This window comes from Aptenodytes forsteri, unplaced genomic scaffold (assembly GCF_000699145.1).
Source record: "Aptenodytes forsteri isolate BGI_AS27 unplaced genomic scaffold, ASM69914v1 Scaffold284, whole genome shotgun sequence".
Taxonomy (NCBI): Eukaryota; Metazoa; Chordata; class Aves; order Sphenisciformes; family Spheniscidae; genus Aptenodytes; species Aptenodytes forsteri.
This window is the reverse complement of record NW_008794445.1, coordinates 1,787,340-1,808,411: the sequence shown is the minus strand read 5'-3', so window position 1 is coordinate 1,808,411 and position 21,072 is coordinate 1,787,340. Positions and strand designations below refer to the sequence as shown.

General features: G+C 53.5%; 3 protein-coding genes across 3 annotated transcripts in view; 2 read left to right on the top strand and 1 right to left on the bottom strand.

Annotated features, from left to right (window-relative positions):
- Position 1: 1 nt before the first annotated feature.
- Positions 2–7,427, top strand: ANKRD54 (ankyrin repeat domain 54; the record flags this gene model as incomplete). Its single annotated transcript, XM_019474808.1, has 8 exons — positions 2–47; positions 498–545; positions 2,970–3,068; positions 3,532–3,603; positions 4,011–4,058; positions 4,183–4,307; positions 5,185–5,292; positions 5,977–7,427. Coding segments are annotated over 8 exons (621 nt in total), but the record flags the coding sequence as incomplete, so codon positions are not given.
- Positions 7,428–16,396: 8,969 nt separating this feature from the next.
- Positions 16,397–18,232, bottom strand: GALR3 (galanin receptor 3). The gene is made up of 2 exons (XM_009289967.1): positions 17,883–18,232; positions 16,397–17,288 (listed from the first exon to the last, which is right to left on the bottom strand). The coding sequence occupies exons 1-2, from the start codon at positions 18,230–18,232 to the stop codon at positions 16,397–16,399; spliced, it is 1,242 nt and encodes a 413-aa protein (XP_009288242.1).
- A 1,830-nt stretch (positions 18,233–20,062) lies between these two features.
- Positions 20,063–21,072, top strand: part of LOC109279798 (noggin-1-like) — a 1,492-nt gene continuing 482 nt past the window's right edge. The window contains exons 1-2 of the mRNA XM_019474807.1: positions 20,063–20,104; positions 21,003–21,068. Coding sequence (XP_019330352.1) covers positions 20,063–20,104; positions 21,003–21,068 — 108 coding nt within the window. The remainder of the gene's footprint in view (positions 20,105–21,002; positions 21,069–21,072) is intronic.

Sequence of the window (21,072 nt, the reverse complement as noted above, 5' to 3'; positions counted from 1 at the left end):
CGCCCGCCTCCACCGCCGGTTGGGGCCTACGGGCAAGGAGAGCCACGGTGAGCGGGGGGCGGCGGGGGAGCGCCCCTCCCTGGGACGGCCCTTCCTTCGGCCGGCCCCGCGCGGGGGGCGGCCGTGCTGCCGCCCGGGCTTCGGCGGGGTGGAGAGCCTCCGATCTGGGGAGCCGGTAAAGCTTCGGCTTTCCCGTGTGGGGGGCTCCGGAAGGAGGTCGGATCTGCTCGGTGGGCGGCTTGGGAAGGCACCCTTGCTCCCGCCAGGGGAGGGTGCCCGTCAGGAGTGGGAGGGCCCGTGGTCGGCCTCGGGAGGAGATAAGGAGAGCACTTCTTACCTGGCATCTTGATCTCCTGCTTCCCCTTCTCTGGGCTGAGCCAGCACCAGTGTGGTTTGGGCCCTGCACCTGAGCTCGAGCGCCGGGATGGGATGTTTTTGGTAGGGAAATGCTCCTTTTTCCTCTGTGCTTTCCAGTAATTGCTTTCTTTTCTCCATAGCTCTGAAAAGGCTGCGTGAAGCTGCCAATAGCAATGACTTGGACACAGGTAGGACTTCTGCCAATCCTACTTGGGACCTCTTCCTGGAAGGGCAGTTTTGTCGAGGACCTTTAGTTTAGGAGAGGAGGAGAAGGGTGCTGATAGTTTGTGGACATAGTGCTTTAGATACTGCAAAACTAGAAACCGCTTTTCTGGAGCCTTGTTTCGTTCTCTGAGCAGAGTGAGGCTGTTATAATACTGACTTTTTCACTGCATCTGGTTCATAGCGTTAGTTTTCCAACTGCCTTAAGCTAAATCAGCACTGCACTATTCCAGCTTTTTTGGTACGTAACTTTTGCCCAGTTGTAAGCAGCAAGAAAGTATTGTTTTGGTAAAGTGGAAAAGCTATGATTATCTAAGCCATACCCTGTGTGATGAGACAATGTGACCCAGTAGATCAGAACCAGGACCAGTGCTGGACTCTGCCTCTCACAGTGACTTTAGAGAAGGCTCGTGACCTATCTGTGACTCCCTTTACCTCTCGGTTCTGTAGATTAGGTGGGGTTTGATATGAAGTGTCCAGCAGCAATATTGGCCTATATTGTCTGGCCCTTATCATTGTCCCTCCTTAGACTATACTGTCCCCTCAGCTGTGCTGGCCTAACTGTTCATCGGGCCATTCTGTGAACAGAATTAGAAACTGATTTGACCTGTAGAAACTCCCAATATATCAGGATGGGGGTTTGTCTGGTGTGCTTCACCCTTCAGCTCCACAATACACCTTGTTTCATGAACTGATGGATAAGGTTCATCTGTGAGCTCTGTCAGTACACAAAGGCTTGGCTTCAGTCGCCAAGTCAAGAGGAAGAATGAAAGAATCAGGCTTTATGAAAGTCTTGGTTTCAATCCATCTTAAGAGTTTTACACCTGTATTTGATACACAGGTTCCCCTGTTTACAGTCCTGCTGTCTTTTGTGTGCTCTGCAACTTGAGGAAGTGTCTGATGATGAATTTATTCTTCATCAACAAATAAAAGTCTTTGCTGTTTCCTGTGGTGGCACTGGGTGGGAGAGGTTATGTCATTTCCTACTGACTTCAGGGAAGGACTAGGTAAAGTGCTCCCCATTGATGGTTCTCACTGGTGGTACTGTCAGTCTCCCTGTCTTTCTTCTGGAGTATCAAACATCCCCTGTTAATGCCAATTCCATCTTTTCAGGTGTTCCTTTCACTTCTGTACCACACTTAAAGCAGTAGGTGTACAGGAAGAAGAAATTCAAATGTGACTATAAGTCGATCTCTGGAAGCTGAGACCAATGGTGGCTTTCAGTGGTCTGAGCTATCTAGTTTCTTGTCTCCAATACTGGTCAGTCTTGACTGTTGCAGGACATGCTATTAAAGATCTCAAAATGTAGCGAATCTGTCAGTATTTTTAACAGCTACGGAATGAGCTTTATTTTACACACTGATTACTATATCAGGATAATCTCAAAACCACAGGAGTAATAGCCCTTACAGTTGCCCTTACACATGTTGCTGTAGATGCTGCTTTCACTGAGGCTGATCTTTTCAGCCTTTACTGGTCTCTTTGCCTTTGTTATACCCAGTACTGGAGAGTCATACTGGTTTCTCTGTCTTTCTGTGTGAGCAGGTTTTTCCTTCTTATCTGAGAAAAGGAGGTAGTTCAGGTTACAAGAAGTGTCAGTGGTGGCATTGAAGAAGTAGCTGAGTGGAAAAGCAGGGGGAACAAGTGTGAGTAGATGATGGTATGGCTACTCGGGCTGTTCACTAGCTCACTTTAACACATTGTCTCCTAAGGGTATATTTGCACTGCTGCTGCCAGGTTGGTGCGCTCACCTGCCCGCTTCCCAATCAGTAGCCACCATTAGTATGGCAAAACCTAGGAGTTTCAGATGAATCTAGGAAGTGGCATATTCAAAACAAGTGTGAAGAGGTGTTTTTTCTCACTGCATGGAGTTACACTGTGAAACTTCTCACTGCAGGTCCATGTTGATGTGAAAAGTTTACACAGATGCAGAAGATGACTGTGCAAATCCACGGAGAAAGCCCATGGAGGGCTAGTAAGCACAGGATGCTATTTCTGGCTTGGGAAGTGCCTGAGATGCAGCTGACTAAAGGCTGTGAGAGTTAGCCCCGCATCCTTGCCGTCTTTTTATACTCTTCTGTAGGCATTTGCTGCTGATTGTCCTAGGAGCTTGAATATTTGGCTGGATGGATCCTTAGCCTTAGCCATCACAGCTGTTGGCTTGTCTCTGTGGCAGTACGTGGAAGCTGGTGAAGGCTGTAACAGAGGGTGGAGGGTACACTGCCTAGGCTGGTTCTGCTGAGCCAGGATGCTGGCTGGAGCTGGTTCAAGTCCGGTTGACTTGACAGCTAGCAGAGAGTGTATCTAACCGCAGAAGAGTGGGTAGCGTTACGCCTTTCTGATCAGGTGCCCCTTCAGCTTACCTGCTTTCTCCTCCTTGGTGCTGTCAGTGCAGCAACTCCTGGAGGACGGAACTGACCCCTGTGCCGCGGACGACAAAGGCCGGACAGCCCTGCACTTTGCCTCCTGCAACGGCAACGATCACATCGGTGAGTGGGGAGGGGGAGTTCTGTCATCTGACTTCTCTGTGGCAGAGATTTCAAAGGATGCTCTTTATTTTGGTTCAGCACATGACAGAGACTGCTGTTTTCCGTGTGTTTTGTGGCAAAGTTGCCAGCTGAACTCTGGCTCCAGGGCTTGCCATGTCCCCCTGCTGAAGGGGCAGCAGGAGCTCCCAGCTCTAGGGCTGTACCGGTGCAGAAGGAAGGGTGTCCTTAGTCCCAGTTCTTCCCCTCAGGGAGCCCAGGGGCAGTGGCACTGCCTGGCTTTGTGCTGGGTCCTTCTGCATTGCTGCGCAAACCTCCGTCCCCTGTCTCTGGGAGGAAGCTGATGAGCTGAACAGGAGCATCCCTAAGGCAGCCTGGTGGCTGCCGCGTGGACCTGCGGCCCATGTGGGCCTGACCTGTGGGGCAAAGGGAAGGGACTGATGTGGCTCTGTTTCCTTGTTTACAGTGCAACTGCTTCTGGACCATGGGGCTGACCCAAACCAGAGGGATGGGCTGGGAAACACCCCCTTACACTTGGGTAAGTGCCAAACAGATGAGCTTTGCATGCAGAGAGGTGAGGTGAACACCGCCTTGCTGTTTCTTTCCTCTCCACCTTCCTCTTTCCTGTGTACCACAGTATGCATCCTCAGCTTTAAGGACCTAGGAGAGACTCTTTGCATTTCATTAGCTTCACTCGTCATGAAGGTTTAAGGGTCAGAGGTAGAGAAAATCCATTTCTCTCCCTCTGCCAGCCCCAAGGAGCATGACATTTGTTCCAGAGAGAGTACCCAGGCTTGCGCGTGAGGTTACCCTTAGCAGTTGGGCTGTTCCTCTTTCCCATGGCAAAGAGCCCTTTGGGAAACAGCAAGCTCCGTGCTTGAGCAGAAACTCCCTTGTTGTTTGCTAGTACCTCTGAGTTGTGTGTCCTGTGTTTTCCCTCCCCAGCTGCCTGCACGAACCACGTTCCCGTCATCACCACGCTGCTGCGCGGAGGTAACGTTTCCTCTATAACAATTACAGCCTGTCCCTTTCCTGCCCTGCCCCTGTTGATACTCCCCGGGGACACTAAGCCTTGAAGACAGACCTCACTTTCTGTTCTTGCTCGTGCATCCTGCAGGGGCCAGAGTTGATGCCTTGGATCGAGCTGGCAGAACCCCACTGCACCTCGCTAAATCAAAGCTAAACATCCTGCAGGAAGGACTCTCCCACAGCCTGGAGGCCGTACGCCTTGAAGTGAAACAGGTAAAAGAAACAGTCCCATGATCTGGTAAGGCGGTGCAGCCCCTGGCAGTTTCCTGCGCCCTTTATTTAAATACCTGTCTGTAGGCTCTTAGCTGCTCTGGGGAGAGTTTGACTTTTTCCTTCTGTTTTCAGAGACCTTCCTTTTTCCCAACCACTACTCTGAGTTTTTGCAGGGCCTCTCTTGGCTCTGGTAGGTCAAGGATGCATTGAATGTCTTAATTCTCGGGCTGTATGGAGCACTCTCTTTTCTTCAACCACCATGTAAGACAGATGCCTTGTGGCCGGAGAGGGACCACAGCATGGGGCTGTAACCATGGCTTGTACGCATTCCAGCAGGGACTTTGCATTCCTAGCGCAGCCTGCCCTGCTCCGATACATGGAGGCATGGGGTAGGAAAGCAGTCACGGGGCTGCATCACAAATGCACGAGGTGTGGGCCTCGCTTCAGGAGCCATATAGGAGCCACAAGAATGTTCATCCTCGGTGCGCAAGCAGATCCTGCTGGAGTGGGAAGTCCCTGCTCCTTGCAGTGAGGGAAGCTAGCTGGCCATAAAGAAAAGCTTGGTGCTTTCGGGGCTAGACCTTGTGCTTCTTCAGCTGGGCCTGTCTCTCTTCCCCGTTCTTAAACCAGGCACAGGGATCACGACTAGTCCATCTGTGGCTGATCAATGCCTCTGGTGACTCACTGGGCTCTGATGCTGCCATTAGTGCTTTCTGGTTGCTTTGCATGTGTTCTTTTCTGTGGGTCATGTATTCTGCCACGTACCACAGTGTCAAGGCTGTGCTTGGCAATTTGACCGTAATTTAATTTTTCCTGTAAAAACATCCCAGCCTGGTGCAGCTGTCTGATGTTTGCCTCTTATGCCTGTTGGTTTCAGATTATCCAGATGTTGCGGGAATACCTGGAGCGTTTGGGGAGGCATGAGCAAAAGGAACAGCTGGATGACCTCTGCTCCAGGTTACAGATGACTAGCACAAAGGAGCAGGTAGGCGGCGTTGAGCTATGTGACTCACCTACTTGTGTTGTGACTTCTGTGCTTAGGGGAATGCAACTGCATGAGCAAGGTGACATTGAAGACACGGTTATGGAAGTGTTCTTGCTCACGTTGGGTAAAGTGGGCAAGTTATGTGATGACTCGTGGTACTCCTTTGGGTTGGAATTCAAAATGCAGAAAGCATCACTCTGCCTGGCAGCTCAGCAGAGAAGCTGAAGATCAGATGGGCCGAGGGCACAGGCATTTTAAGGCCAGGATCAGCACAACCACACAGGGTTGCAGGGCCTGTTTGGGTTTTTTCTACAAAAGGTTGGCCCTTAGAAACAGGCTTAGAGGAAACAGCCCTGATACCACTGTTGAGTTCTGGGTAATGCACCAACACACTTCTCTTTTACGGTCTGGCTAAATCACGCAAGGTGGAGGTCAAGCATCGACCTCTTGAGGAATGGGGAGAAGCTCCCATTGCCTTAGATTAGGACTTGTTTGATCGTGAGGGCAGGAGCCCTCCCACACGACTGTGGGACCAAAGGGATCGTGTCCTAGTATAACCTCAGCGTGGGCATTCCTGGCAGTCTTGGTGCAAGGGTGGTCCCTGCTGCATGGGGGTTTCTTCTGTGTCGGTGGTCAGCTGCGCAGCTGCATTCCTTTGCCTAACGGCCAACTGTATTCTGTCAGGTGGACGAGGTTACAGACCTCCTGGCCAGCTTCACGTCGCTCAGCCTGCAGATGCAGAAGATGGAGAAGAGGTAATGGGCTTCCAAATCATCTTCCTGATGCAGCAGGAGAAGCCTTAGAGAGAGAAAGAGGAAGCTGAAGCTTGCTTCTCAGATCGCTGAATAAACATTGCTGCCAGCAGACGTTCCTGCCAGATCCACTCTCCAGTGGTGCTCAGACTGTCCCTGTGGGTGCTGCCACAGCTGCCTCATGGGGAGGCAGCAGGCTTTGGACAACAGAGACAACAGAGTGCTGCAACTGAGAATTTTGGAAAAAAAGAGTTACTCTTCTTTTTGTCAGATGGGCTGGCACTGAATAGGGTACCCCTTCCAGAGATACTCTGCCTTCTCCTGAGCACTTCAGCTCGATGTAGGTGGTGGCTGATGCCATGTGCAGTCACCAGCCCTGACTAGTGCCCTCAGCAGCTGGCCAACATCACAGAAATGCTTGGAACAGGCACCTTTTGCCACCTCTGCAGTACTTACTTGCATGGGGGAGAAACTGGATGATGCCTTGGACAACAGAAGGCTTTGTGCTGTGAGAAGAACACACACTTAATTCTGCATGCTAGCAGCTGAGCAAACATACTGCCTTGAGAAACACGCACCGAGGCTTAATCCTAACCTTCCCCAGAGCCTGCGGTCAGAGGGCAGAGAATCTATCTGGTTACAAATGGGATACAAAGCTTTTAATCACTAGACTAACAGCTTTCACTGGCCCTGGTTTTTAAATCACTGCTGCAAGTTAGTGCTTAAATACTACAGTGAAACACTTGCAAAAAATACCCAGGTAGACAGCTAGCAGGTCAGAGCTGCCGTGATGCAAGAATAAAGTTTGGGGGGTGACTTAATCCTAGCGCAGTTTTAGGCGGACATCTACATCTTGCAAAAAAACTCACCATAACTGACTTGACTTTTGTGTTTCCTATTACTGGCGGTCTTGGGCAAGAAGTCCAGTTGCAGTAGGGGGTGTTGTGTATTCAACTGTATTATTGGGCTGGGATGGAGGTGGATTTACAGCTGCCACAGCAGCACCAAACCCAGAGCTGACCCATACTGTGTTTCTTGCTTGTCATGGAGAGGTGCTGCTCCAGGACCTTAAGTGCAGCATGAGGAGCGAGTTGTGACCTCTCTTGGGAGCCTGAAGTGATGCAGCTATGAAGGATGCAGGGAATTGCCCTTGCTAATCTCTTGCTTCTGCACCACTGTGGTTGGTAATGAAGATGTAGATAGCTTTGTTTTGGAGCAGGGATCCATAAATCTTGTTGGTAGGGCATGAATAGCAGCAGGGTGACAAGAACATGCCCAATAACAATCCAAGTTCCCACCTGTGTGCCACACCTAAATGACATTGACGGTTGGACTCAATGATCTTAGAGGTCTTTTCCAACCTCAATGATTCTATGATTCTATGACATGGTGTGCCGGTGGCAATACCCATCCCACAGTCCATAAATCTTGTTGGTAGGGCACGAATAGCAGCAGGGTGACAAGAACATGCCCAATAACAATCCAAGTTCCCACCTGTGTGCCACACCTAAATGACATTGACGGTTTGACTCGATGATCTTAGAGGTCTTTTCCAACCTCAATGATTCTATGACATGGTGTGCCGGTGGCAATACCCATCCCACAGCTTGGGAATCGCTGGTTTGGAAGTGTCCATTCTTACGAGTCAGCTTAACCATGCAACAGCCACAGTTTGGAGCATTCTTCAGAGACCTTCAGGTCAGCGTGTTCTCTAATATCTGGCCTCTTGTCCAGGAAAAGGCTAAGTGGACCTCCATGTTCAAAGCTGAGATACCAGAAATACGCATGGCTTTTAGATAGGTTCATCTGTGGGGTGCTGGAGGCCGTGACTGGGACTAACGGTCTTGCGGTTTGGCTGGAGCTGTCACTGTGAATACTGATACTTGGTTACGATATGCTGGATGCGAAGGATAATGAGGGGGTGGGAGACAATACGACCTTTTTGTATTTTGAACTTAAATAAAATTCTGTCAGCCTTTTCAGACTACTCAGCCAAGTTCTCTCTTTTTTCAGAGCGGCTCGTTCCTTTTTCTTTACCTATGTTCCAGGCCCCAGGCACAGCCCCGGATTTGGTAACTGCTACCCTCATACCGGGTACTGAAATTAGAAGCGACAACACAAAGTTGTTTGAATTCAAACACCAGTCTGTTTGCAGGTCGAAGTACATGGTTGCTGACTCACCACCTGATCTTGACTCCCACAGCCAAGAAATCCAAACTTTAAATCTAGTTAGTTGCTGTGAAACCGTACAAATAGAGGAAAGAGAATCTCAGCGGGATTGTTTCAAGCTGGAAGATGGGATGTTTTGCAAAGAAGAAAAGCAGCCTTGCCCAGTCTGCACTCCTGCATAAGTACGGAGCTGGTGGGGAGAAGGCGGCTGAGCTCGTGCCTTGCCCCATGCCAGGTAAAATGGCTGTGCTGTGAAGAGACAGCAAGGGGATGAGGGGCTGGGGAGGGACATCTGGGCAGGGCAGAGAATTTCCAGGGTGGTCCCTGTGTGAGGGGCAGGTGACCTTCGTGTCCAGTCTTTACTTCTCTTGTTTCTTCCCATCTTCACAGCCTAGTCTTGGTGTGCACATACACCCAGCTGTCAACGCTTCTGCACTCAACAGCCTTGTTGCTGAGGAGACCATTAAGGTGCCCGAAGAGCAGGCAGCTGAAATGCTCTTTATCGCTGCAGTTACCTTAGTTGCTGACATTGTCTGCTAGCTAGACGCAGCTTAGAAGCTTTCCTCAAAACCCAAATACACCTAGCTGGGGCTCGGAGCAAAGCTTTTAACCTGAGCCCACATGATATTGTTGTCCACAGCTCTTCAGGCCTTTGTCTTGCCTGGTGCTGGAGTTTTTAATAACTGCTCCTGACTGTATGCTCGGAGGGGAAAGGTGGGGGTGCAGCAGCCAGCTGAGTGTTTGCCTTGCCTCTTTTGCAGCACTGCTCCCTCTATGAGAGGTGAGGCAGCACTGGTAGTCCCCCGGAGACTGGTACAATGAGCTGAGGCAAATAAAACAAGCAGGCTTGTAAGAAGTAAGTTTTGCCACTACTTTAGCGATAATACCAGATAAGAAAGAGAAAAGGGGATCTGGTTTTCGGGGGTGGGAAAAGCACCATGTAGGAATCACCACACTCAGTTCTGCTTTCCTGCCTCAGGGCTGAAGCACTGGGCTGCTGAGAGCCATGTCATGTGTTTGGCACTGGACTGAGAAAAGTTTTAGGTTTCTTTGTTTCTGCTGGTCATGCCAAAGCCTTGACTACCCTGCTGTGTCCGGCAACTGTATCTCAAAAGACAGTTAGGTGCTGGGGAGGGAAGGAAGGAAAGAAAAGGTTCCAGGGGAGGAGGAGAGTGCGGCTTCATGCTGTTCATGCTGAACATGCCGAGAGCTGTTCACTGGCACTGTTTGCTTTTTCTGCTGCTCCTGGTCTGGAGTCTTTGGCCTCTCCCAGCAGCTTTTCCCCCTGCCCTTGCATCCCGGGCCACATATTTCCCTGCACAACCCATAGATGTGAGGCTGGTGGCAGCTTTCCGCATATTCCAGAGGTGTCTGCTGCAGTAACAAAGAATGAAAACAACAGCACAGGTTTCCCTCTGCTATTTATTTTGCCATTAAACTCAGGCCAACCTCCTCGTTTTTCTTGTGCTACACCATCAAACACATTCCAGGTCCCTTCCCGAGTGGTGGTGCATCCCCCTCCTTGGGGCCGTGGCGTCAGGCTGCCAGCATGCCGTGCCAACCAGGACTTGACCCAGGGCCCTGCTTCCCCCTCACCGCTGCCTGGCCTCCAAATACACTCCATTTCCCCTCCTCATTCAGAGCACGGCTCTGCAGTGACGCGCTGAATCCCCAGCCACTGAACCCAGCAGCAACCTCCCCGGCTCTGCAGCCGCTGCTGTGCTGTAAGACGCAACCGAAACCAGCCAGGTTGAGGATCTGGATCATCCAAGCAAGCGAAGACTGAAAACCTGCTTGTGTCTCATCAAGGACCCACAGCAGCAGCAACAGCCCTAAACAAAGCCTCCTAACAAAGCTGCATGGATGTTATTAAGCAAAAGGCCTTTCTCTGAAGCGGCCACTCACCCATGCAAGGGAATGCAAAGTGCACACTGCAGTATGTGCAAACATCAAGAATCTGTTCAATTCTTCAGCAGCTGAAATAATTAAACTCCAGGGTATCGAGCCAACATCTGAACTCCATTACTTCCTCCACCTTTGCCTTTCTAGCAGACTCCAAATCCATCATTGTAATTATCTGCACTGCTAAAGAAGCCCCATGAAGCATCTCTGGCAAACCTCCCACTCTTTCGCCTGCTTCCTCTGCTCGTTCCGTGAGCAAGACAGATCTCCCCCATCATGGAAAGCTGCTTGCAGAAAGATGCCTTTTTCATGCACTGTGCCTGGCCAGCATGGGAGAGCAGCCCTGGGCAGCTCAGGGCCCACGGGGCGACTAGGTGGAAGAGCCAGCAGTTTTTAATCAAAACTGTAGCTGATAAAGGAGATACGGCAAATAGCATTTCTCTGGGCTTTTCTGAAAGCTCTGAGAGGGGAAGAGAGCACGTGGTTGTTGGAAGAATTAAAATAATCAACTGGCAACCTGCTAAGGCTGGCCGTGGATTAGGAACCAGCAGCTAAACCCAAAAGCAAATAAGCAGAATTCCCTATAGCTGATAGTGCTACGTGCCCTGACCACCCCTGTCACACCGTTACCTCTCTGGCCGGCAAGGCTGTCTTGCCGCGAGATGCATTTGCAGTGCTGTCCTGGCTGTTTGCAGAGTGTCTGTACAAGGTCCTGTTCCCACGAGTGCAAGGGCAGTGCTTGAGCCCATTGCCCTGCCGGGGAATTAGGAGCTGTCCTTGTAACAGCTTCCCCTGGCCTTCTGCCTCCCCCAGCCACATCTGTCTGCCGACAGGGAAACTGCCACCAGGGCTGCCAGATTTGCACATGAGCTTCTTGGTACCTGGGTCTGACATCTCCCAGCAGCATCAGGCTGACAGCACGCACGCTGGGGAGATGCGTGGGCACCAGAACCGGCACACAACTGGCAGGACTAAGTTGCTCCGCAGAGGTCAGCTATGCTCAGCTTGCAGGGGAGCTGGTGCCGACCACTGGCCGCAAAGCCCTGACCTGCCCTTGCCTCTCCTGTTCCCTCTGCCCTGTGCCAGCTCCTGGCGCGGCTGCGCTCAGTGGGTTTGGCAAACCGGCCTCTGCAGGGTTAAAGCCAAGCTCATCAGCCCGAGTGATGACAAGTAGGAAAGAAAATATAAGCAAGGAGTCATTAATTAAGGCGAGAAGCTGGGAGCAGAGACTGCAGAATGCTAATCAGTCTGGAGGGGAGGCTACGTGGAAAGCAGCAATCAAGCTCCTTCAGTTTTAATTAAACCCAGCTCTATATCAAGGACATGACACCTTTTCTTTGGCTCTGCCTTTGAGCTGTGAAACCAGTTGGAGCGTGCACGCTGTTACTGGGCAGACAGGAATTCCCTTCTGGCTCCAGAGCCTCCCCAAGCCAGGCTCAGCATCTGCCCTTCCCACTCATGTGCTCCCCAAAATCAGGGCTTAACACCAGGCAGAGCTTAGGGATGGGAGCTGGGGCTTGCAGATGCTTGCCGTGCTAAATGCACCTTCTCCCCCAGGTTTTCTCCCTGTCTCCTCTGTCCTGTTTTATGTAGGCTTCACCCCAAAGTGCAGCAGTCAGTCCTGATCTGATCCACTCCTTTTGCAAGCCAGGACCAGGAGGAGCAGGGGCAAGCAACAGCCTGGCCGCAAGCGGGCAAGAACAGGCAGCGTCTGGCTGTGCCAGCATCACTGCTCCCGACCACTGTTCCCTTCTCCCTCCAATGCTTTGGGCTGTGAAGTGGGGCCTCAGCCCCAGAAATGATGCAGATATTCATGTTACCTGGAGGCTGCTTGTGGCCATGCGAGCTGGCCACCAGCCACAGCATCACATGCAAAGGGCAGCTCCAGGACTAGCCATCCCCGGGAAGGTAGGCAAAGCACGCTGGACATGTTGCCAAAAGGCATTGGCTACAGAGGTGCGGCAACCACTACAGAGGAGGGGGAGCCGGAGGAATCAGAAACAGGGATAGGAGACGAGGGAGGCTCAAGGTGCAGAGAGCAACATCAAATACTTGAATGGAAAAAGAAAAATAATTCCCAGTGCAGCACTTCAGCTGGCCTCCACACGGGGAAAGGGGTGTCCTTGGAGCTAAGCTCTAGCGAGGCATGCAACAGCTTCAGCGAGGGTTAGAAATAACACATTGCCTGGGAATTTTAAGAGTGGGCAGGACAAAGCAATAAGGGAAGGTTTATGCAAGCAGAAGCAGGGGACGGAAAGAGAAGAGAAATAAGGGGGGGCTTGTGGCTCTGCTCACGCACACCACAGCTCTGTGAGCCCCTTGCTGCCTGATGTCCCCCATCCCCGCTGTACAACGCCTACAGCACTGAGAGTGTCGATGGGCAAGGATGGGGACAAAAACCCTTTGCTTTGGATGCAGCCTCCAGCTGCCTTGATGAGGTCCCACCATGCATGGGGACAAGCGAGGACACCAGTGACTTCCACAGCCCATGTAGGGCTCAGGACACCACCAGCGGGGCTGCACAGCCTCCAGCAACTTCGCATTTGCCGCAGGCTCACGTTGGCAATCGGCTCCTGACGATCAGTGGGCTGGCAGTGAATGGCTCCTCTCTGCCGGCTGGGGCTCCCCAGCATTAGCTCCCTCGCTGTTTTAATTAGCTAGAAAGCGAGCAGTGTGGTCCTGGCAGATTTCCAGGCTACGGAGACTGACAGAGCACCCAGCCCTTGCGTGTCCATCTTGCATCAGCCCGTAGGGCTTCGCCGGGAGGGATATCTCCATGCACATGCTGGCTGTGGGCAGCGGGGCTGGGGGAAGTGAACTGCCGTGGAAGGAGAATGATCTGCCTCGTTCAGGGCAAATGTGTTCACTCTGAAACCTACTGCTGCCATGATGATGTGTAACTGCTTCCCAGCTTCAGCGTGGAAGTCTGGAGTGTCCCTCAATGTCACTGCTCTCACTAAACACTTTCTGCCAAGCTTTGCCTCTTTCACCTGCTCTTAGGGCATTCTGGGTGAAGATCTGCTTCACATTAAGAGTTACACATTCAGGAGCCACACAGCACTAATTAAATGCCATATGTAATTAAGGAAAAGGAGGGCTCTTGCAATCATGTAAAGTTTACTGTAAATATTGAGCTGGGACAGTGGCAGGTCTGATGATTTGAGGCCGAGGCATCCCGGTCCCGGCTGCAGGATTGCGGAGGAGGTCGCTGAGGAGCTCTGTGGGGCTTGAGCTCAGTTTAACGGTCCTGAATGAGCAAGCTCATCTCCTTCGCTGCCAACAGAAAACTGTCTCAGTGGGGATAAGGTGTGGCCCTGATGATCCTGACCTCTCCCAGAGGAAAGCAAAGTCCCTGGGATGTGATCAGGAAGTGTGATGCTAACGGAGATTTCTCCCTCACCTCTCACCATGGAGGTCCTTCCATGGGCTGGTCCCTTTCCCTTCCTCAGGGCTTGCCTGGCTGGCAAAAGCAGTCCCTTTCCTCCTCCCAGTCTCTCAGGTGATTTGTCTTTGTCCCCTTCCTAGGGCTTCTTCCTGGGCTTGTCCTACAGCATCACCAAAAGCTCCCAAGACACAGGACTGATACTCAGGGGCTACGCCTGTGCTGGCAAACAAAGCAGGATCTGTCCTGCTTGCACTCACAAGCCAGGTGGCATCAGAGTTTACGTCCCCACAGCGAAGCTGTCTCATCCCCGCAGAGGATGGCTTCAGGCGGCTGTGATTACCTGTGGCACATGGACTTGGCACACTGGGGAAGCCGAGTACCCCGCTCGGCCCCTCTCCCTTCTCCACTCATGTCACGCCTACATGACAAAACTGGAGCTGTGTGAAGTCAGCCATGTGCCCAGGCCTAGCTCTGCCAGGCACCGCGGCAAATCACGGCATTGCAGCAATGCAAATCCCACCGGCTCCCTCCCTCCCTCCCATATGCACTAGACTGATCAAAGGCCTTGCTTGGATGGTGTTTTTCTGGGCTTCTCCGGCAGCCTGATGATGCAGAAAAATGCTGGAGAAAGCTGCTGTGGGGCTGGGGTCCAACACAGAGAAGCGATGCTCACCGCAGCTCCGGAGCAGTGTGACACTGCTGGGGTGGGGAGAAGGCTCCTGCCAAAATGTGGGTGCTCTGCCAGCACATTACTTCCCGCCTCCCTCATGCCCCCTCGTCCTCCCTTCTGCCCTCTGCTTCTAGCCCCTCCCTTTGCCCTGCCTTCTCACTGCCGTTTTCTGTCCCTGTGGATGGCTCCCGCCACACATTTATCACTTATATTGCCCCCCCCCCCGTCCTCTCACCATCCCTCCTTTTCCCTCTCTCTTCTTCTGTCTCCCCCTCTCCTACGACTTTCTCTTGAACACCAGCAGTGCTGGATCCATCTTAAAACCCTCAGCTTTGCTTCTTTTGTACACTTCTGCAGTGTCTGCAAAGTCAAATAAAACAAATGACGCCCTGCTAGTGACTTGGGAGCACCAGGCTGTGGTCAGACAGCTTGTACAGCCTCCACCGCCTCCAGCCCAAACTGCAGAGCCCCATGCCGGGCAGAGATTGTATCCAGCACACAGCAAACGTGGCAGGTGAAGGAAATTAGTGGGGTTTATTCAGGTCAAGCAGGGGAGAAATTCCAGCACCTTCTGGTGAATGTGATTTTTGTCCCACCGCACCATCTCTGTGGCACTTCCCATCCTTCCCATGGTCAGGCCGGGGGGATGCTTGGCCCTGCTGCGAGGTGTCTTTGAGCTGCTACCACAGCCAAAGGCTCCTCCACTGCTGCTCGGGGCAGCAGGGGACAGACCAGGGGAAAGTTTTGCTCCCAGGCAGACATGGGTCCCACAGCAATCCCACAACAGTGGCCGTCTTGGAAGATGTCCCAATCTACTGAGCAGTGTTGGCCTCATGCTCTCCTAGAAACCCTCTCCAGCAGGTAGAAAGGGGCACCGAGGAGACAGGATTGAACATGGGTCTGTTTCTTTCTCCTTTGCCTCACCACAGCTGTCACCTGGCTCCACAGCTCATTTTGCAGCTTAGCTACTTTCTTCTGCTTTGGTGACAGCCATCAATTCACTCACAATCATCACCATCAAGTGGAAAACACTGTCTGGCCAAGTCAGTAAACCACACACATGGGGCTAATAGCAATGAATCAGAGAGCAACAGGTCCTTCAGCCCTAGAAGGAAGGGATAAAACTCTGAGTAGCAAGCAAAGATCAAAGAGGAGCCAGCATCCCTCAGGAATTTGCAAAAGGCAAACAGAAAGTAAGCAGAGGGGCAGATCAGGTGGAACAACATGGTGGAAGGAGGAGTTACCAGGTTTGTTTAGGAAGAACTGGGGATGGCTACCAGGAAATATTTCTGAACTGCAAGCGGCATTAGGAAGTGGGACAGCGTTCTGCAGGATCTGCTTGCAAGAGCTAAAGCCAGGTGGGACAGAGCTCTAGGAAACATCCTCCAGCAAGTACTTCTGGTGGGGCAGGGTGGAGGGAAGAGACTGGACAGATGGTCCTTTCCTCCTTGAACTTCAGAGAAGCCACAGGTGCAGAGGGGAGGCACGCAGAGGTGTCGGCACACAAGCCTTTCCAATCTTCACCTGCCGTGACATAAATCGTTTGAGCATGACTAGTGACTGCCGCAGAGTTTGCATCATCGAGCTGTTGGCACAGACAGCTAGCTTCCTTGCACGTAAGACAGTGTGGCAAAGGCCCTCTGATCTGGATGCAGGGGCTAGGGAGAGGGATGGAGGTGGACTAGGGCTGGCCCTGGACCATGGGAAAAGGACATGTGGGCAGGGAACAGCGTTTTACTGCTTGGGGCTGGGCACAGCACCCCAGCCCTGCCAGGGAGAGAGGCTGCCAGCTACCCCATTGTCACTCAGGTCCCCGTGCACTCTCTCCACCCTTCCCACCCATGCTCTGATGTGCCTTTAACAGCCTGGGCTTCCTACCAGGATGTTTTCATTTTGGTTGCCTCCCTCTTAGAGTTTCAAGGTACTGCACAAAATTAGCAAGTTAGGAAGTTGGGAAATGGAGGCCTTAAAACCTGTTGCAGGAATGCCACTCTTGGCATCACATCAAAGTGTCCCTCCACTCTGCATTTGTATGGGTGGATTGTGCCATTCCTATATGAATGCTGTGGGCCAGTGAGTGAAGGTGAGTGGGGACAATGGGTTAACCACTGCCACAGGAGGTTTCGGTGGCTCTGCTGTGTCCATTCCCCTCTGCCCCACATTGTTCTGCCCATTTGGGAATGGAGTGGTTACTCACAGGCTGGAAAACAGGCTTCTTCACTTTGCTCATCTGTAATGAACAGTCAGAAACTCCTCAGTTCCTCTTGGAGGGGTCATGGCTAGGGGATGGCCAGCTGTTGCCAAACTTTCCTCTTCCAGCAGCTCCTTCTGCACAGAGACCATGGCATCTTGTAACTGGTGAGACCATGCTCTCGCATCATGACTGGCACCTTCAGGGACCCTCTTCCTGGTGTTCTCCTCTGGGACCTGGGTCACCTCAGTGTTGCCTCCATAGAAACCTCTGGTGCTGTTGGTGAAGCCTTTGCCCACATTAACCACGTGGACTTTCTTTTCAACTCTCTTCTTCTTCTTCTTCCTGGTCTTGTTCTGGAAGAAGAGGCAGGTGAACACCTGCTTGAAACGCTTGCGGAAATGCTTGGAGATGAGGGCATAGATGATGGGGTTGAGACAGGAGTTGGCGTATGAAAGGCAGTGGGAAGCCAGGCGGCAAGCATAAGTGGCTCGGTTGAAGGGGAAGTGGCCAAACCAGAAGCACAGGATGACCAGGTGGTGGGGCAGCCAGCAGAGGCAGAACAGGATGGCCACAGCCACAATCATCTTGGTGACCTTACGCTTGGCCTTCCGGGACTCTGAGATCCTTTCTATGGGGTCTACGGAGGTCCACAGGAACTTGATGGTCCTGGCGTATGCCAGGCTCACCACGGTCACAGGCAGAAGGTATCCAAAGACAAACGTGACGATGTCCAGAATCTTTCGGCGCTGGTCCTCCCAGATGGGGATGCAGATGGGCACCCTGTGGTAATGGACAATCTGGTAGTAACTGAGGTAAGGCCCCGCGAAGAGCAGTGACAGGGACCAGATCGCTACAATGGCCACTCCTGCGTTTCGGGAGGTACGGACATCCCGGGACTCCAGCGGATAGCGAATGGCCAGGTACCTGGCGAGGAGGGGATGGAGAAGGAGAGACCAAATACAACATACGTGAGGTGATACCTTGTCGCCCCATGGAGCTGCCATCTGTGCACCCCTTCCCACGCAGCCACCCATCTCTTCCCCTCCCCACCTCTTGGTAGGGAGGGTTACGGTGAATTCACATAGAGATCAGGGTCATCCCAACAGTGGGTCTGGGATCTCTGTTGCCCACTCTGCTGTGCTAGCTTGGGAAAGGCAAGCAGCATACCTCTTGAACCAGGGAAGAGAAGGACAGGAGCAGGTCCCAGAGGGCTCCCTCTTTCTCCTCTAGTGCACTGTTGCCCTGGGGTTTTGCCGTTCTTGGTTTTGCATGGTGGACACCAAACCTCAGCATGTGCCTGTACTCCTCCTTCCTAAGTGAGGGCTGGGTAACCAAGCCAAGAGCTTGGCTTGGTGCTGGAAGAGGGCATGGGGAGATAGGGAGGCTGGCTCTGCCTCTGGGGACACCCTACCTGCTCCTTACAGGACACTCAACAGACTGGCCTTTCTCCCACCCCTTAGTTCAAGGGTGGCAAACATGTCCCTGAGCTGAGGGACTCAAAGTGGAGGGGACACTTGCCTGTCAACGGAGACGGCGGCCAGGGTGAAGCTGCTGGCGTACATGGTGAGGTAGATCAGGAAATGCACAGCCTTGCAGGCAAAGGCCCCAAAGAGCCACCCATCCAGGGTGTAAATGGTGGCCTGGAAGGGGACGCAGCAGACGATGAAGCACAGGTCAGCCATGGCCAGGTTAAGGATGAAAAGGTTGGTGGTATTGTACTTGACTTGGCCGTTCCGCAGCAGCACGGCTAGCACCAGCCCATTCCCCACAGTGCCCAGGAGGAAGATGAGGGAGAAGATGATGGGCACAATAATCCCTGCAGCTCGCAACTCTGGGCTGTCAGAGGAGGCGTTCCAGCCTCCTGGCATCTCCCCATCTGACTACAGGGACCTGCGAGGGGAAAAAGGGAGACACAGCACCTGTGCATGGCTGTAGGCAAGCAGGTGCTGCTCGGTGTTGACCACAGTGGCCACCAGAGCTCTGGCCCTAGGGTGCCTGATCCCAGCCTTTGTCTGATGCCCATGTTTCTCCCAGAGATGCCAGTCCCAACCAGCTGGTTAAATGATGACATCAAGATCCTCATGACGTCACTGGCAAGAATGCTGTTGGGATCAGTCAGCCCACATCTGCCTGGCTTGAGCGGAGCCGAAGCCCCTTTCTCCTGCCTGCATTCATGTCCCCACCACGGCACCTCCTGTGCTCCCAGCCCCCCGAAGGACACCCTGCCCTGCCGCCTGGCCTCCCCTACATTCCTCCTACAATCCCCAAGCCGCTAAACCTCTTGGGATTGCTTGCTTTGGCAAGTCTAAATCCTGGCTGGTGTTCAACAGGGCTCAATGAGGGACACAAGGCCACAGGAACCGCAAGAGGTTCTGGCACCCTCACCCCAGGGCTGTGCCACCTCTGGCAGCAGGGACCTGTTGCCTGGATGACACCCACAGCAGCAGCACCCCGCCGCGCTCCTGCCTCAAGGGAGCTCCTTCAGCTGGGACCACCTCCACCCTAGAGCTGGCTGCCCCTTGCTCCCTTTGCAGTAGTTGTGCTCCACAGAGGAGGGGTGACTCAGGGCAGCTCTTCCTGATGCTGAGAGGTGGTCATGGGCTGGACAGTGGCGGTTAGGAGAGGAACAGGGGAGACCTTGCAGCTGCCTGAAACACAACATGATGATCATTGTGAAGGAGCGTAATTATTACTGCAGCTCAAGGTATTGTGGTTTGCTGCAAAACTTCTTCCAGCCCCGAGTAACACTGTGCTCAGGCGGGGAGTGCCAACAGCCTATCTCCTAATGAGCCTTCCCCATGTTGTGCTATCATTAGAACAAATTGTCCTTCGCTGAGCAGCAACCAAGAGGGAAAGACACTGTTATCTAGCAACTGTTGACATGCAATTAACTCTTTTTTTGGGTCGTGCAAGCTCCTTCGCCCCATGCTCCCCTATCCCTCAGCTCATGCCACTTCTCCTTCCCAGCAGCCTCTCTGTATTGCATCGAAAGGTCGTCCCTGCCTCTCTGGCTCTGCAGTCCCCTCTGTCCTACTGGTAACTACCTGGCTCCTCCATCCCGGCCCCGTGGGATCTCCTCACTCGAGCAGAGTACCCTGGTCACACTCTGGGCACGCACATGTTGCCCCGCTGCCTACGTGACATCTCTGGGCACTGTCGTATCCCTGCTCAGCTGCTCCTTGCTTGGGAAGCCAGCACTCACCTCTGTGAGGAAGGGCCTGCAGCTTCACCGCTTGCTCGGGGGAGACCTCTGGTCCAGGCCAGGCAGCAGTGGTGAGGAGGATGCAAGCCACCGAAGACTTTGTCTGGGCAGCGCCGTCACCCCTGCCCAGTGCTCCACTGCCTCCCCCTGCCCGCCACCAGCTCTGCTCTCTCTTCTCCTGGCTCCCACACCGTCTCTCTCCTTCTGGAGCTCCTCTCCTCTCTCTCTGTCTCCCCCTTTTCCCTCCCTCTGCTCTTGCTGCTGATCCATTGATCTCTGGGTTGTTTTTTTTTCCCCTCTCCCTGAGGTTGGGTTTGGAGTTAACTCCTCTCTGCCCAGTCTTCCAGCAGCCTCAGCCGCTCCCCGCTCCAGCGAGGAGTGGGCAGCAGAGAAAAAGCCCGCTAGTCTCCGGTGGGAGAGGGAGGATGGAGGGGGGCAGGGTCCCACGGACCCTGGCGGGCCTTGTGGGCACCCCTTGATGCTGGGTGTTCAGGACATGTTGCCCAACACCTCCGGGGAACATGAATATCCCAGCAGGGTGAGCCTGGCCTCTGCCCCATCCTTGGGATATGGGTCCAAACCCTCTGGAGCATGAGCAATTAATTGCTATTACTAGCTGTTATTAATTGTTAGTAGGAAGGGACAGAGTAGATCGAGTCTCTCCCACAATGTCTGACCCAGGGAAGGAGGGGAAAGCAGGTTTTGCTTTCCATCCAGCCCAGATCTGCCCTCCACCAGCACTGCTGGGGCACTGCAGTGTGGGGAGGAAGGACAAGCCATCCAGGGAGGCTTGTCATCCAGGTTCAGCTCCTTCACCACTGCCCAGGACAGCACATGTGCTGGCTGATGTGCTGAGAGGCGACAGTGACCCACGCAGCCCTCCTGCCCCACCGCCCAGCCACCGCATCCACCCCCGCAACGGGACCTGTGCCCTGCGGACTTCCAGGCGTGCTGAGGCCGAGCACAGCTTGGTGGTCCTTTCCCAGCAAGACCCGAAAGCCACCAGCTTCCCTTTGCTGGGAAGGTCCTGGATGCCTCTTCCAACGATGGGGTAGGATGCGGAGGAGGAGAAGGAGGCACCAGCCCCTTCACCTTCATGGCAGCCCTGATACCCCCGTCAGCGGTACCCCTCAGCCTGGCGGGAGGGACGATGTGTCCTCTCCTCCCTGCCTGCCCCTCCGGCGGGAGGGAGCAGGGTGCCCCTGCCCACTCGCTATCAGCCGCTGTAACCAGGGAAAAGGGGAAGGCCATGCCTCGGGACACAGCGATAACCTGGGGGATGCGGCGGAGCGAGAACCCACAGCCCGGCACAGCCCGCCGCAGCGCCGCTCGCCATGGAGGGACCACGCTATGGCTGCCTCCTCCTCCTCCTCCTCCTCCTCCTCCTCTGCCTGCTCCCACCGCTGGGTGCCCTGCGCCTACTGCCGCTGCTGGAGGAACCCAGGGAACCACCACCGCTGCCGCCATCTGGCACCGCTGCCCCTGCCGCCCACCTGCTGCGCGCGC

Coding starts and splice junctions, on each gene's coding strand:
- GALR3 (XM_009289967.1), bottom strand. CDS start 18,232: ATGCCAGGAGGCTGGAACGCCTCCTCTGACAGCCCAGAGTTGCGAGCT. Junction 17,289..17,882: donor GCCGCCGTCTCCGTTGACAG/GCAAGTGTCCCC, acceptor CCTCCTCGCCAG/GTACCTGGCCATTCGCTATC.